The sequence below is a fragment of the Anolis sagrei genome, chromosome 6 (assembly GCF_037176765.1).
Source record: "Anolis sagrei isolate rAnoSag1 chromosome 6, rAnoSag1.mat, whole genome shotgun sequence".
Classification (NCBI taxonomy): domain Eukaryota; kingdom Metazoa; phylum Chordata; class Lepidosauria; order Squamata; family Dactyloidae; genus Anolis; species Anolis sagrei.
In genome coordinates this window covers 134406508-134422233 of record NC_090026.1, presented here as the reverse complement: position 1 = coordinate 134422233, position 15726 = coordinate 134406508, and the positions used below count along the sequence as shown (strand labels likewise).

At 47.6% G+C, this 15726-nt stretch overlaps 1 protein-coding gene across 1 annotated transcript in view; it reads right to left on the bottom strand.

Annotated features, from left to right (window-relative positions):
* Positions 1–361: 361 nt before the first annotated feature.
* Positions 362–15726, bottom strand: part of LOC132779106 (zinc finger protein 850-like) — a 47294-nt gene continuing 31929 nt past the window's right edge. The window contains exon 2 of the mRNA XM_067470470.1: positions 362–5974. Coding sequence (XP_067326571.1) covers positions 3725–5752 — 2028 coding nt within the window. The 5' untranslated portion in view covers positions 5753–5974 and the 3' untranslated portion in view covers positions 362–3724. The remainder of the gene's footprint in view (positions 5975–15726) is intronic.

Sequence of the window (15726 nt, the reverse complement as noted above, 5' to 3'; positions counted from 1 at the left end):
GTAATATGTTTTTCGTTTTCATTCTTTGTGTGTGTGTGTGTGTGTGTGTGTGTGTGTCCATCCCGGTTTCGGTGTTTGTTTGTTTTTTCTTCCTTGCCCCTACCCTTTTTTTTTTTTTGGACTACTGTTTTATCCTCCGACCTTCCTACTTTCCTATATACTTATAATCTTCCCCCTCTTTTATTGTATCACTATAACTTTCCTAAATAAAAATTATCCGTTAAAAAAAAGTGTTCTGTCCCGCACTGGGCCTGTGATAACTGTCTTTGAAACAGGACGTGCCCCTTGTGCCCAGCGGGAAGCCAGGGTGCCTCGAAAGAGGCCCTCAAGGATTTCCCTGAAGAAATGGTCTTTAGATGGCTTGAAAGGTTAAACAAAATCCTTTATTATTGAACAAATTAAACAGAACAAATTAAACAAATTAAACTCTTCAATGAGTCAAACCAATGCTTCAAGGCTTCAACTGGTGGCTTCATCTTGTCCACAAGGGACAGGCAACTGTCTTCGTTCATTGTTCTTCTACTTTGAGAGGAAAACCCTTTTCTAACCTCTCCCAGGCTGTCTGTTATCTAAGTTTTGTTGGTGTGGGATCTACTACCGATTCCAAACTGCGTCTTGGTACCGAGTAAGCCTACCAGACAAAGCTTCATCAGCTGGAGTTCTTTGGATCTGTGAAGCTGTTTTCCCTCTGGAATTTCTTTAAGACTTTAGGGCTGTTTCCCTCAGATGCTGTAAGGCTGAGAGGCTGCAAGCTCCCGGCCAGAGCTTTGGGAATTTCCCCCCGGAATGTCCTGAGAAATGAAGCTTTTCTGCAGGTGAAGCTTGTCCACGTCCTCTAACTTAGCTTTCCTCACTAAGACTAACTAAAAATGGCCCCCTCTTCCCTTCCCATCTCCCTGGGAGAAGGGGTGGATCCAAACTTAACAATGATAGACAGGTGGCTTGCCCTATGACTGCAAACCAAAGGAAGCCACCTTTTTGCAGAATCCCTGAAACTCTGGAATGCATGCAAACACTTCATAGAAAGAAAATAAAGTTGGAGCTCCTGGTACAGACGTACCAGCACAAAAAGGCAGAAACCGTATAAAATGCTTGAACTACACAGCCAATGAATTAATACATAAAATACAATACTAAATTAGAAACAAACACGCCAATGAAACAGACACCAACATAGACACCAAAGAGAACTAACTAACAAACTAATTTATTTCTTTACGATATTTCTATCTCGCCTTTCTCGAACCCAAAGGTGACTCAAGGTGGCTTTCTCCTCCAAATAATTAGTCATGGGCACATTTCTACAAGCCTATTCTATCTGTGTATTATTCTACTCCCTTAAAACAACGCGATATAATCACACGTCTTCTTTTGAGAAAGCTCTTCCAATTAATAAATCTGACATTTGCCCACATTGTTGTCAGTTTGCTAATTTGCGGATCTTCAAAGGCCATTCTTTTCCCGTCGGAATAAGACGCCTCTTCCCTCTCTGCGCGCAGTGTCCACTCGCACTGTGGAATCCCATCACAGTAACTTCCCACGGTTTCTTTCTACTTAATCGTCCCGCATTCTGAGCAAATAAAGCAAATAAAGCAATGCTTTCAATTAACCTCTAGCTTCCAGAAGTCTCTAACCTTCCTACTTTCCTATATACTTATAATGTTCCCCCTCTTTTATTGTATCGCTATAACTTTCCAGAATAAAAATTGTCAGTAAAAAAGGCAGAAATTGTATAGAATGCTTGAACTACACAGCCAATGAACTAATACATAAGCCATATAAAACAGTAGAAATAATAAAAACACAAGTCTTCAGCGTCTCATTACTTAAATCATTTTCCAGTCGCATCGTCCAATTATTCCGTGGATCTAAATTAGCCTGTTACACTGCATTTGCAAATGCTTGCTCAAAAAGCCAGGTTTTAACTCTTTTTCAAAATGTTAGGATGGAGGGGGCTGATCTAATATCCCTATGGAGGGTGTTCCATAGCCAAGGGGCCACAGCTGAGAAGGCCCTGTCCCAAGTTCCCGCCAAGCATCGGACTAATTGCAGCTTCCAGGCAGTCTTCAAAGGCAGCCCCACGTAGAGCGCGTTGCAGTAGTCTATATAGCATGTAACCAGAGCATGGACTGCTGTGGCCAAGTCAGGCTTCCCAAGGTACGGGCGCAGCTGGTGCACAAGTTTTAATTGTGCAAATGCTCCCCTGGTCACTGCCGAAACCTAGGCTTCCAGGCTCAGCGATGAGTCCAGGGTCACTCCCAAGCTGCGAACCTGCGTCTTCAGGGGGAGTGTGACCCCGTCTAACACAGGCTGTAACCCTATGCCCCGTTCGGCCTTGCGACTGACCAGGAGGACCTCTGTCTTGTCTGGATTCAGTTTCAATTTGTTCGCCCTCATCCAGACCATCACAGCGGCCAAGCACCGGTTCAAGGTTTGGACAGCCTCCTTAGTAGCAGGTGGGAAGGAGTGAAAGAGCTGGACGTCAACTGCAAACAGGTGACACCGCACCCTGAAACTCCGGATGACCTCCCCCAGCGGCTTCATGTAGATGTTAAACAACATGGGAAACAATATTGAACCCTGAGGAGCCCCACAATACAATGGTTGTGGGATTGAGCAGGTGTCTCCCAACAAAACCTTCTGGGAGAGACCCTCCAGGAAGGACTGGAGCCACTGCAGAACAGTCCCTCCAAGGCCTACTCCCACGAGGCGTCCCAGAAGGATACTGTGGTCAACGATATCAAAGGCCGCTGAGAGGTCCAGGAGAACCAACAGGGACACACTCCCGCGTCCAGCTCCTGGCGTAGATCATCAACTAAGGCGACCAAGGCTGTCTCGGTTCCATGTCCCAGCCAAAGGCCAGACTGCGCCGGATCCAGATAATCCATGTCTGGTCAAGAATACCTGGAGTTGTGAGGCCACCACACGTTCCAGGACTTTACCCAAAAAGGGGAGATTGGAACAGGCCAATAGTTGTCGAATAGAGTGGGATCCTGTGATGTTTTTTTCAACAGCAATTTTATTACAGTTTGTTTTAAGCTCACTGGAATATTGCCTTCCCAAAGAGAGGCACTGACCACCACCTTCACCCACTCAGCCAATCACCCTCTGGCCTCTCACAGAAGCAAGGACGGGTAAGGTTCTAGGATGCATGTGGTTGCTCTCATCCCTCCAGGTACCTTGTCCACATCCTTGGGTTTCAGCAATTGAAATGAATCCACCAAAATCGGACAAGCAGGTCCTCTTGCTACATCCTCGGAGACTGCCGTTAACATGGTGTCCGGCCCAGAACGGATCAAAGCAACTTTGTCTGCAAAGAACCGAGCAAATGCTTCACAGTGAACTGCAGAGTTGTCAGGGCTCCCGTCCTTGGAGGCGAGATTTAATAGGCCTCTGACAACTTGAAACAGCTCCGCTGGACGGTGCCCAACTTTGTGCTTGCATTTCTAACAACTAGGAGTTGCTTTTGTACATGTTAGAAAGACTTTCTGATGTCAATTATCACCATTCCCTCCAGTGTGAATTCTATGATGTCTATGTAGATATGAACTCATGTGAAGCTGTCCACCCTCAAGCCCAGTGGTTCTAAACCTGTGGGTCCCAAGGTGTTTTGGCCTACAACTCCCAGAAATCCCAGCCAGTTTACCAGCTCTTTCTGGGAGTTGAAGGCCAAAATATCTGGGGACACACAGGTTGAGAACCACTGCTCCAGACACGTGTAGGGTTACTCTCCAGTGTGAGTCCTTTGATGTTTATGTAGAGCGCCACTCTGAGTGAAGCTCTCTCCACACTCCAGGCATGTATAGGGTTTTTCCCCAGTGTGAGTCCTTTGATGTGAATGTAGATGTGAACTCTGAGTGAAGCTCTTTCCACACTCCAGGCATTTATGGGGTTTTCCCCCAGTGTGAGTCCTTTGATGTCTATGTAGATGTCCCGTCTGAATGAAGCTCTTCCCACACTCCAGACATGTATAGGGTTTTTCCCCAGTGTGAATCTTTTGATGTCTACGTAGATGTCCTCCCCTAGTGAAGCTCTGGCCACACTCCAGGCATTTATAGGGTTTCTCCCCAGTGTGAGTTCTTTGATGTGAACGTAGGCCTCCACTGTGAGCAAAGCTATTCCCACACTCCAGGCATTTATAGGGTTTCTCCCCAGTGTGAATCCATTGATGTGAACGTAGCTCTCCACTTTCAGCAAAGCTCTTCCCACACTCCAGGCATTTATAGGGTTTCTCCCCACTGTGAATCTTTTGATGTCTACGTAGATGTCCTCCCCTAGTGAAGCTCTGGCCACACTCCAGGCAGTTATAGGGTTTCTCCCCAGTGTGAGTCCTTTGATGTGAACGTAGCTCTCCACTTTCAGCAAAGCTCTTCCCACACTCCAGGCATTTATAGGGTTTCTCCCCAGTGTGAGTCCTTTGATGTCTACGTAGATTTCCTCCCCCAGTGAAGCTCTTCCCGCACTCCAGGCATGTATAGGGTTTTTCCCCAGTGTGAGTTCTTTGATGTCTACGTAGATGTCCCCTCAGAGTGAAGCTCTGGCCACACTCCAGGCATTTATAGGGTTTTTCCCCAGTGTGAGTTCTTTGATGTGAACGTAGAGTTCCTCTCTCAGCAAAGCTACTTCCACACTCTAGACATTTATAGGGTTTCTCCCCAGTGTGAGTCCTTTGATGTGAACGTAGCACTCCACTTTCAGCAAAGCTCTTTCCACACTCCAGGCAGTTATAGGGTTTCTCCCCAGTGTGAGTCCTTTGATGTCTACGTAGATGTCCTCCCTCAGTGAAACTCTGTCCACACTCCAGGCATTTATACGGTTTATCCCCAGTGTGAATCTTTTGATGTCTAAATAGATTTGCATTCTGAGTGAAGCTCTTTCCACACTCTAGACATTTATAGGGGTTTTCCTCAGTGTGAGTCCTTTGATGTGAATGTAGGGCTCCACTTTGAGCAAAGCTATTCCCACACTCCAGGCATTTATAGGGTTTCTCCCCAGTGTGAGTTCTTTTATGTGAATGTAGGTCTCGACTTTGAGCAAAGCTCTTCCCACACTCCAGGCATTTATAGGGTTTCTCCCCAGTGTGAGTCCTTTGATGTCTAAGTAGATGTGCATTCTGAGCGAAGCTCTTCCCACACTCCAGGCAGCTATAGGGTTTCTCCCCAGTGTGAGTCCTTTGATGTTTACGTAGATTTCCTCTCCCAGTGAAGCTCTTCGCACACTCTAGGCATTTATAGGGTTTCTCCCCAGTGTGAGTCCTTTGATGTCTACGTAGATTTTCTCCCTCAGTGAAGCTCTGTCCACACTCCAGGCAGTTATAGGGTTTCTCCCCAGTGTGAGTCCTTTGATGTGAACGAAGGCCTCGACTTTCAGCAAAGCTCTTCCCACACTCCAGGCAGTTATAGGGTTTCTCCCCAGTATGAGTCCTTTGATGTGAACGTAAATGTCCACTCTGAGTGAAGCTCTGTCCACACTCCAGGCATTTATAGGGTTTCTCCCCAGTGTGAGTCCTTTGATGTGAACGAAGGCCTCGACTTTCAGCAAAGCTCTTCCCACACTCCAGGCAGTTATAGGGTTTCTCCCCAGTGTGAGTCCTTTGATGTCTATGTAGACTTCCACTCTGAGTGAAACTCTGTCCACACTCCAGGCATTTATAAGGTTTCTCCCCAGTGTGAGTCCTTTGATGTATCTTCAGCTTTCCATGCTGACTAAAGCCCTTTCCAGATTTAATACATTTATAGGCTTTCTCCTCCATGTTGACAGTGTCATACACATTTAATTCTAATATGGACACCTGACACTTGTTTTCCTCTTTCTGATTACTCACAGCAATGGGTTCAAATTACAGGAAAGGAGATTCCATCTCAACATTAGGAAGAACTTCCTGACTGTAAGAGTTGTTCAGCACTGGAACTCTCTGCCTCAAAGTGTAGTGGAGGCTCTTTTGGAGGCTTTTAAACAGAGGCTGGATGGGGACCTGTTCAAGAAAGAAGAACAGAAAGTTAAACATGAGGCCCCAAACCCCCTTTACCTCCAACATTATCCTCTTTTGCGTATGTGGATCATGTTTTTATTTATTTATTTATTATTCCAACTTCTATGCGGCCACTCCCTTCCCTGGGGCTCGGAGCGGCTTACAAGAATGGCTAAAATCTAACACAATTTAAAAGCAATTTAAAACAATTTAAAAACAAGAGTATCAAACATTAAAAACCTGTCGAAACAGGTATGTCTGACATGCCGTGCGGAAAGCTGGTAAGTCCCGCAGGGCACGAACTTCAGGTGGCAGAGCATTCCAGACTGATGGTGCCACTGCTGTGAAGGCTCTGCGCCTGGTAGCCGTTAGACGCAAGGTCTTGACACTGGGGACTTCCAATAGATCTTGGTCCTCAGAGCGGAGGGATCTCTGGGGTTGGGAGGGGGTGAGATGATTCCTCAGGTACATTGGCCCCAGACCATGCAAGGCCTTCAAGGTGAGTCCCATCCCTTTGAAGGTGATCCAGTGCTCAATGGGTCACCAATGCAGCTGTAGTAAGATTTGGGGTTATGCGGCATCTCATCGGAATTCCCGCAAGAAGCCAAGCAGCTGCGTTTTGTACCAGCTTGAGCTTCCGAATCACCGACAGAGGGAGGCCAATGTAGAGGGCGTTGCAGTAGTCCAGCCTTGAGATGACTGTGGCCTGGATCACCGTAGCCAGGTCATCCCTGGACAGGGAGGGGGCCAGCCTTTGTCTAGCCTGCCGCAGGGGAAAGAAAGAAGGCGGTTCTGCTCACGGCAATGGGAGACCTGAGCCTCCATTGTCAGCCGAGGGTCCAAAAGGACTCCCAGACTCTTGAGCAACGAGGACGGGCGTAGTGCCTCGCCATCCAGAGTAGGCAGCTGGATATCCCCACTGCCCGGTCGACCCAGCCATAGGATCTCCGTCTTTGCTGGATTCACCCTCAACCTGCTGGCTCGCAGCCATCCAGTCACGGCCTCAATGAGGCACTGATGGAAACAATCGGGGACAGAGTCCGGTCGGCCTTCCATCTTCAGCACCAGCTGAGTGTCATCGGCATACTGATAACACTCAAGCCCAAAACCTCGAACCAGCTGAGAAAGTGGTCGCATAGAGATGTTAAACAAGAGAGGGGAGAAAATGGCCCCCTAAGGAGGAACCCCACAAGAGAGAGAGAGAGGGGACCTCTCAGAGACCAGGCCTCCCCTCTCCACTCGCTGTCCACGGTTGTGAAGAAAGGAGGGGAGCCAGTTTAAAGCTCTCCCCCTGACTCACTCCAGCAACAGCAAGGCGGTGGGTCAAGAGATGGTGGTCGGCTGTGTCCAATGCTGCTGTGAGATCCAATAACACAAGCAGCGCTGACCCGCCCTGGTCAAGCTGGCATCGAAGGTGATCCGTGATAGAGACCAGCACAGTCTCTGTCCCGTTCCCCGCACGGAAGCCGGACTGGAAGGGATCTCGTCCGGCTGTGTTGTCTAGGAATTGCTGCAACTGCTCCGCTGCTGCCCTCTCCATCACCTTGACCAGGAACGAGAGATTCGAAACTGGGCGGTAACTGGAGGGAACCGAGGGATCTAAGTCTGGTTTCTTCAGCAAGGGAGAGACCACCACCTCCTTTAAACCCTCTGGAAAGACTCCTTGCTCAAGGGAGCTGTTTATGATCTTCAACAGAGGGTCACGTAATCCCTCCAAGCAGGATTTCACCAACCAAGAGGGACACAGATCGAGGGAGCAAGTGGTCGGTCTAGCTGCAGCGATGAGCCTATCGACAGCCCCTGCGTCCACCGGGATGAACCGGTCAAGGATGGGCCCAGCAAGTGGCCACGGAGTCTCAAGTTCTCTCACTGTCTCAATTGTGGCAGGGAGGTCCCAGCGAAGTAGCGAGATCTTGTCTGCAAAGTAGCTCTGAAAAACCTCGGCGGGAGGGGCCTGATCACCACTTTGTGGGACGGTAGGAACCGTAGTTAGAGATCGAATTATTTTGAACAATTTTGCCGGGCGTGAGCTAGCAGACGCTATCAAAGAAGCATAACATACTCGCTTTGCCTCGGCGATAGCATGCTCATAGGACTCCCTGAATGCCTCATAAGCTGATCTCGATGCTCCGTCACGGAGTTCTCGCCACACGTCCTCCAGCCCTCCATGTTGAAAATGACAATGCCAAGACACAGAAACATGAAGTATCTCAAGGACATACACGGAAACCAGCCAAAGTGGTCACCGATTCATAAACACAAGGAATGAATTCAGATGCTTTACGTGAAAGTAACAGAAACAAAAACTTGCTGTGGTTCAAAGGTGATTCAACAAACACAAACAAGGAAGGAAGGAACGAAGGAAGGAAGGAGATTCCATTTGAACATGAGGAAGAACTTCCTGACTGTAAGAGCCGTTCAGCAGCGGAACTCTCTGCCCTGGAGTGTGGTGGAAGCTCCTTCTTTGGAAGCTTTGAAGCAGGGGCTGGATGGCTATCTGTCAGGGGTGCTTTGAATGCAATATTCCTGCTTCTTGGCAGAATGGGGTTGGACTGGATGATGGCCAAGGAGGTCTCTTCCAACTCTTGGATTCTATGATTCTATGATTCTAGGAAGGAAGGAAGGAAGGAGGGAGGGAGGGAGGGAGGGAAAGATAGATGGGTGGAAGGAAGGTATATAGGAAGGACAGAAGAAAGGAAGAAATAAAAGAAGGACAAAAGGGTGGATAGAAGGAAAAGGAGGGAATGGAGGCAAAAAAGGAGAAATTACCAGCATGTGCTAAATATGCAGAAAGACAAAAGGATGTCTTTACTGATTATTTCATTACCTCCCAGGCCACAGGGACTCCCGACTGAGCATCCCAAAAGGTCACTAAATGTCTCACAAATCCTCCAAACTACGAAGAACCTGCCTTCCCACCCGGCTAATTCAAAACCAAATTGAGGGTTGTTGGGATGCTCACAAAATGAGTCCATGCTGAACTAATCCCATGCAGGCCATTAATTTCCTCGGTTGAGCCCACGGTGAGATGCAAAAACAGGGACCGCTCATCGACAAAGCCAGGATCCTGCAGCATTGAGACAACAAAGGCTCCGGCAGGAACTGGGCTGAATGACAGAGCTTTTTATTTTCATTTTTATTAATAGGGCTATTAACAAAGTCAGTACTGCATTTGTCTGCTTCTTTCACAACGCTTTGGCTTCCTCGACCATGGCCTGCTTTTCCAGGAGGATGGCCTACTGGCAAGGGATGGGATGCATCTCACACAAGTAGGAAAACACCTCTTTGCTCACGGACTCGCAAATCTCATCAGGTGCACTTTAAACTAGGTCCACCAGGGGAGGGGGACAACAGCCTTGCGAACACTACTTTACCCACAATGCCAGGGAACCACCAGAAGGCTAAACGGAGGGCTGCACAAACACAATGACAAACAAGTACCGAGAGCACAATAAACAGCTCAGGGGAAGATCTCAGGGGCTCACATGTCTTTACACTAATGCACAGAGCATGGGAAATAAACAAGACGAACTCCAACTTTTAGCACAACACCATACTTACGATGTCACAGGCATCACTGAAACCTGGTGGGATGACTCCTACCGCTGGAATGTAGACATTATAACCTCTTTCACAGAAACAGAACAAAGAGGAGAGGAGGAGGAGTAGCGTTATAATTAAAAAAGTTAAGACGCAGAAGAGGTGCAAGACTGCAATCTGGGAAACCAGCTTGAAAGCACCGGGATAAGAATCAAGAGAACCAGAACTCAAAAAGATCTAGTTGTGGGTGTCTACTACAGACCTCCGAGCCAGGATGAAAAACTTGATGAAGCTTTCTGTCAACAGTTGACCAAACAGGCACAAAGAAGAGGCACAGTAGTCATGGGCGATTTCAACTAAAAAAATAAAACAAGTGCAAAGAAGCCAAAATGGATGTCCAAAGAATTTCTAAATGGGCTAAGACTCAAAAGAGACATGCACAAGAAGTGGAAAAGGGGAGAAATCACCAAAGAAGAATTCAAATGAATAACCAACTCCTGTTGGGAAAAGGTTCAAAAGTGCAAAATGAGCTCAGGCTTGCCAAGGACATTAAAAACAATAAAAAGGGCTAGGTTGTTGTGTGTTTTCTGGGCTGTACGGCCATGTTCCAGAAGCATTCTCTCCTAATCATTTCACTGCATCTAAGGCAGGCATCCTCAGAGGTTGTGAGGTCTGTTGGAAACTAGGAAAATGGGGTTATACATGTGTATATATATGTGTGTGTGTGTGTGTGTGTGGCATGTTCAGGGTGGGAGAAAAAAACTCTTGTCTGTTGGAGGTAGTTGTGAATGTTTCCATTGGCCACCTTGATTAGCATTTAATGGCCTGGCAGTTTCAGGTGCGGTACTGTCTGGGAGAGCCCTTTGTTAACGGGTGATTATTAGGCCTGGGTAACAACGCAAAAATTTGTTTCTAAAATCGATTTGTAATTGGGGTGTTTTTTTGTTTCGATATTTAAAATAATTACAAAATTTTCCAAAAAAAAAGTTCGGTATTTACGAAATTTCGTAAATATTTACAAAACATTTTGTAAAGATGGCGCCCTTTTTTTCCCAATATTTTAAAAATATTTTTTAAATTTAATTATTAATTTAGTAGAATAGGGAGGAGAAATTATTATTGAGGGAAGGCAGGCACTCACTCTGGCGGGCCCTCTCGCTCGCCGCTCGCCCTCTCGCTCGCCCTCTCACTGGGATGGGTTCCTTCCAGGAGGGGCTCTTTTTCCCAGGCTGCCAAACTACAACTCCCAGGATGCTACAGCATTGAGCCAATGAAAGAAAGAGAAGGAGACCTCCCTCTTGCCCTCTCACTCGCCCTCTCACTCGCCCTCTCGCTCGCCGCTCGCCCTCTCACTCACCCTCTCGCTCGCCGCTCGCTCTTGCCCTCTCGCTCGCCGCTCACCCTTGCCCTCTCGCTCGCCGCTCGCCCTCGCCCTCTCGCTCGCTTGCTCAGCCGGCGCCGAGAGAGGAGAGCTCCCAGCAAGCCAGGCGGCCATCTTACGTATTTCCGAAATGGACGGAAATACAAAAAATTTTGGCGCCTGCCGTTTCGATATTTAAAAACACTTCCAGGTTTAAAAATAAGTTTTGTAATCGTTTCGTAATTCAAAAATTAACGAATTTTTTAACGAATTACGAATTAACGAAACGAATTGCCCAGCCCTAGTGATTATCTGTCCCTGATTGTTTCTTGTCTGGAGTTCTCCTGTTTTTGAGTGTTCTTTATTTACTGTTATGATTGTAGAGGGTTTTTTAAATACTGGTAGCTAGATTTTGTTCATGTTCATGGTTTCTTCCTTTCTCTTGAAATTCTCCACCTGCTTCTTGTGGATTTCAGTGGCTTCTCTGTGTAGTCTGACATGGGGGTTGTGAGAGTGATCCTGCACTTCCAGGGTTTCACTCCCAGAGAAGTGCTTGAGCAGGGCTGGCGCCTGATTCCTGCAGGCAGGGCCAAGAGGCAACGCTGCTGCTCCTCCTCCTCCTCCTCCTCCTGGAGAGAGGAAGATAGGAAGGAGTCGCCCTCTCTTGATGTGCCAAGGTACAGTGGCACAGATTAAAAACGTTTCCCTATCTATCTACCCCACAGCCCATAGGATGCTAGAGACAGGGACCCAAGTTCAAATCGCTTTCCCTCGTGGGATCCTATATTTATGCACCACAGCCCATCGGATGCAAGAGACAGGGGCCCAGATTAGTGCTAAGGTGAGTGACAGCCTGCCAGGTAGGTGCTAAGTTTGATTGGATTCTATTGTATGTGCAGTTCAGAATGCCCTTTGATTGTAAGTCCAACTGCAACTCCCAAATGTCTGGATTCATTTTACCCAAACTTCTCAAATATCTTCTTTTGGTCATGGGAGTTCTGTATGCCAAGTTTAGTCCAGGTCTCTGGTTGCTTCTGGATCGAGAGAATCGGCCGTCTATGAAGACGTTGCCCAGGGGACGCCCGGATGTCTTGCAATCCTGCGAGGAGGCTTCAAACAAAAAGTGGGCGCTAGAAACAACATCATACGCAAGCTGACTGGCACAACCTGGGGGTCACAACCAGACACAGTGAAGACATCTGCCCTTGCGCTGTGCTCCTCTGCTGCTGAGTACGCATGCCCAGTGTGGAACACATCTCACCACGCTCAAACAGTGGATGTGGCTCTTAATGAAACATGCCACATCATCACGGGGTGTCTGCGCCCCACACCACTGGAGAAATTACACTGCTTAGCCGGTATTGCACCACCTGGCATCCGCCGGGAAGTGGCAGCCAATAGTGAAAGGACCAAGGCAGAGACATCTCCAGCTCATCCCCTGTTTGGGTATCAGCCAGCACGTCAACGACTTCAATCCAGACATAGTTTTCTAAGATCTACAGAGACACTCGCTGGAACACCTCAGCAAGCGAGAGTCCAAAAGTGGCAGGCTCAAACCCAGCACCTCAACCCATGGCTGATACCCAATGAGAGACTCCCCCTGGGCACACAGAGGACTGGAAGTGACTTGGAAGGTGCTGAACAGGCTGTGCTCTGGCCCCACGAGATGCAGAGCCAACCTTCAGAAATGGGGCTACAGGGTGGAATCCTCGACATGCGAGTGTGGAGAAGAGCAAACCACTGACCACCTGCTGCAATGCAAGCAGAGGCCTTCTTCCACATGATGCACAAGGGAGGACCTTCTTCTTGCGGCAACACCAGAGGCAGCACTCCAAGGGGACAGAGACTGGTCAAAGGACATTTAATCAACTACCAAACTCACACATTTTGTAACTTGCTTGTCTTCTTTGTTTTCTGTTAGAAATGTAATCTAATTTCACTGGTTGTTCTGACACCACAAATAAATAAATAAATAAATAAATAAAAGGACCTTGCGGAAGGAAGGTTAGGAAGGATAGGAAGGAAGGAAGGAAGGATAGGAAGGAAGGAAGGAAGGAAGGAAGGATAGGAAGGAAGGCAGGCCTTGCGGAAATGCAGGTTGGGTACACCCATGGCATTCCCTGCAGCGCCTACGCACAACACAACAGCCCCCTTGTACACGAAAAGAAGAATAAATCAGTTCAGCCAATCATCATGTGACTGGTGAAACTTATTCTTCAGTTCCAAATCACAGCATTCGCACAACACGTTCTTGCGCCGCCGAGCTGAACATAAATCTGTCGTCAGCCACCGCTTTCGGCAGGCTCCCTTTGTCCCTTGGATCTAGATCCCACTAAACACAGGAACCTGTATTTCCCAGGGGAACACGGACCGAGTTGGCAACCTTGTAAGTCTCTTGAAACACGTGGAAATATAGGATGCTGAATGGAAGCATCTACAACGAACACGGGTGTCTATGATAAGCATCAAGCTCATAACTCTGTCGGTGCTCTTATAGGTATCTTTAGATGTGCTTATGATGTACAGGATGTTCAATGGATTCATTTGCAGGAAATATTGAGAGAGAGATGTATAGAGGAAGGCATTTCTCCTGACACTTCACCTGCATCTATGGCGGGCGAGCATCCTCAGAGGGAGGAGGAAGGTATCATAGAATCCTAGAATCCTAGAGTGGGAAGAGACCTCCTGGGCCATCATCCAGTCCAACCCCATTCTGCCAAGAAGCAGGAATATTGCATTCAAATCACCCCTGACAGATGGCCACCCAGCCTCTGCTTCAAAGCTTCCAAAGAAGGAGCCTCCACCACACTCCCTCTGGGGCAGAGAGTTCCACTGCTGAACGGTTCTCTCTCACAGTCAGGAAGTTCTTCCTCATGTTCAGATGGATCCTTCCGGGGAGAGCTCGAGAGAGAGGGAGGCGGGCCGGGGCTTCCGGCAAAGGGGGGGGGCAACGCCTGTCTCCTTGTGGGGGTTGGACACGCGGGGGGGGGGGGGGGGGGGAGAGAGAGAGAGAGAGAGAGAGGCGCCACGGGAGGCTCTCTACATGGGGTTGCCTTTGAAGACAGCTCGGAAGCTCCAACTAGTCCAACGCTCGGCAGCCATGATGTTAACAGGAGCGGAGCGCAGGGAGCATACAACCCCCCTGTTGAGCCAACTCCACTGGCTACCGATCTGCTACCGGGCTGAATTCAAAGTGCTGGCGTTGGCCTTTAAAGCCCTAAACGGTTCTGGCCCAACCTACCTATCCGAACGTATCTCGGCCTATCAGCCCACCAGGACTTTGAGATCTTCCGGGGAGGCCCTGCTCTCGATCCCGCCTGCTTCTCAAGCCCGGCTGGCGGGGACGAGAGAGAGGGCCTTCTCGGTGGTGGCTCCTCGGCTGTGGAACGCCCTTCCTACGGACATTAGACTAGCACCATCTCTAATGGTATTCCGCAAAAAGGTGAAGACCTGGATGTTTGTGCAGGCGTTTGAGTAATTTAGTGCAATCTGGTAATGGAACATAGGAATGGAACAATGGACGACGAACCTGGACTACGCTTGGATGAGGAGAAGATTGGGTGCGGTTGTTTTTTGTAATAATTGTGCACTGTAATTGCTTATTAGTAATTTATGGATAATGTGTTAAGTCAATTGTTATATGTTGTATGGAACCACGGCTGTTTCTACTGTTTTTACTGAAAGGATGAGGGAACCTGTCATAACCTTGACTTACTGTTGTTGTTGTTATTATTATTATTATTATTATATGGAGCAGAAAGGATGGGGGAAACTGCTATAACCTTGACTTGTTGTTGTTGTTGTTGTTGTTGTTCTATGGGGCAGAAAGGAGAACCTGCCATAAGCGTTACTTATTATTATTTGAAACACAACCATATTAGTACATAGCAAACAAAATCGCTATGCTGGCTGTTGTATTGGATCACATGTCGGACATTTTCCAAGTGTCTATAATAATAATAATAATTATTATTATTATTATTGCTGTTATCATTATTTCAAGCAGAAAGGATGGGAGAGCCTGTCATAAGCTTTACTTACTGTTATTATTATTATCATTATCATTACTGTTGTTGCTCCTTCAGTAATTCTATCTCCCTGTCTGGTAGAAAGAAGGGTGCTGGACTGGATGGCCTTCGGGGTTCCCTTCCAACTGTCTGAGTCTTACAACAACAACAATGTATAATAATAATAATAATAATAATAATAATAATAATAGTTCTATCTTCCTGTCTGGCAGAAAGAAGGGGGCTGGACTGGATGGCCTTCGGGGTTCCCTTCCAACTGTCTAAGTCTTACAACAATGTATAATAATAATAATAATAATAATTCTATCTTCCTGTCTGGCAGAAAGAAGGGGGCTGGACTAGTTGGCCTTTGGGGTTCCCTTTCAACTGCCTTAGTCTAATCATCATCATCATCATCATCATGAAGATGATTATTATTATTATTATTAAACTTTATTTGTACCCCGCTAGCATCTCCCGAGGGACTCGATGCGGCTTGATGATGATGTATAATAATAGAATAGTAATTCTATCTTCCTGCCTGGCAGAAAGGTGGGGGCTGGACTTGATGGCCTTTGGGGTTTCCTTCCAACTGAGATTTATAAACCACTGCTGTTTCTACTGTTTTTACTGTTTGTGAACCGCCGTGAGTCGCCTTCGGGCTTGAGATACAGCGGGATAGAAGCAAAGTCAATACATCAATCAATAAATAAATAATAAGAAGGGCTTCCCCGCCCTCACGGACTCCCCCCCCCCCCCGGGGCGCCCAGGCAGGCAAATAGGATCCCACGGGGGGGGGGGGGGGAGTGATTTTAACTTGGGTGGTGCTGGGCTGTGGAGCGGGAGCC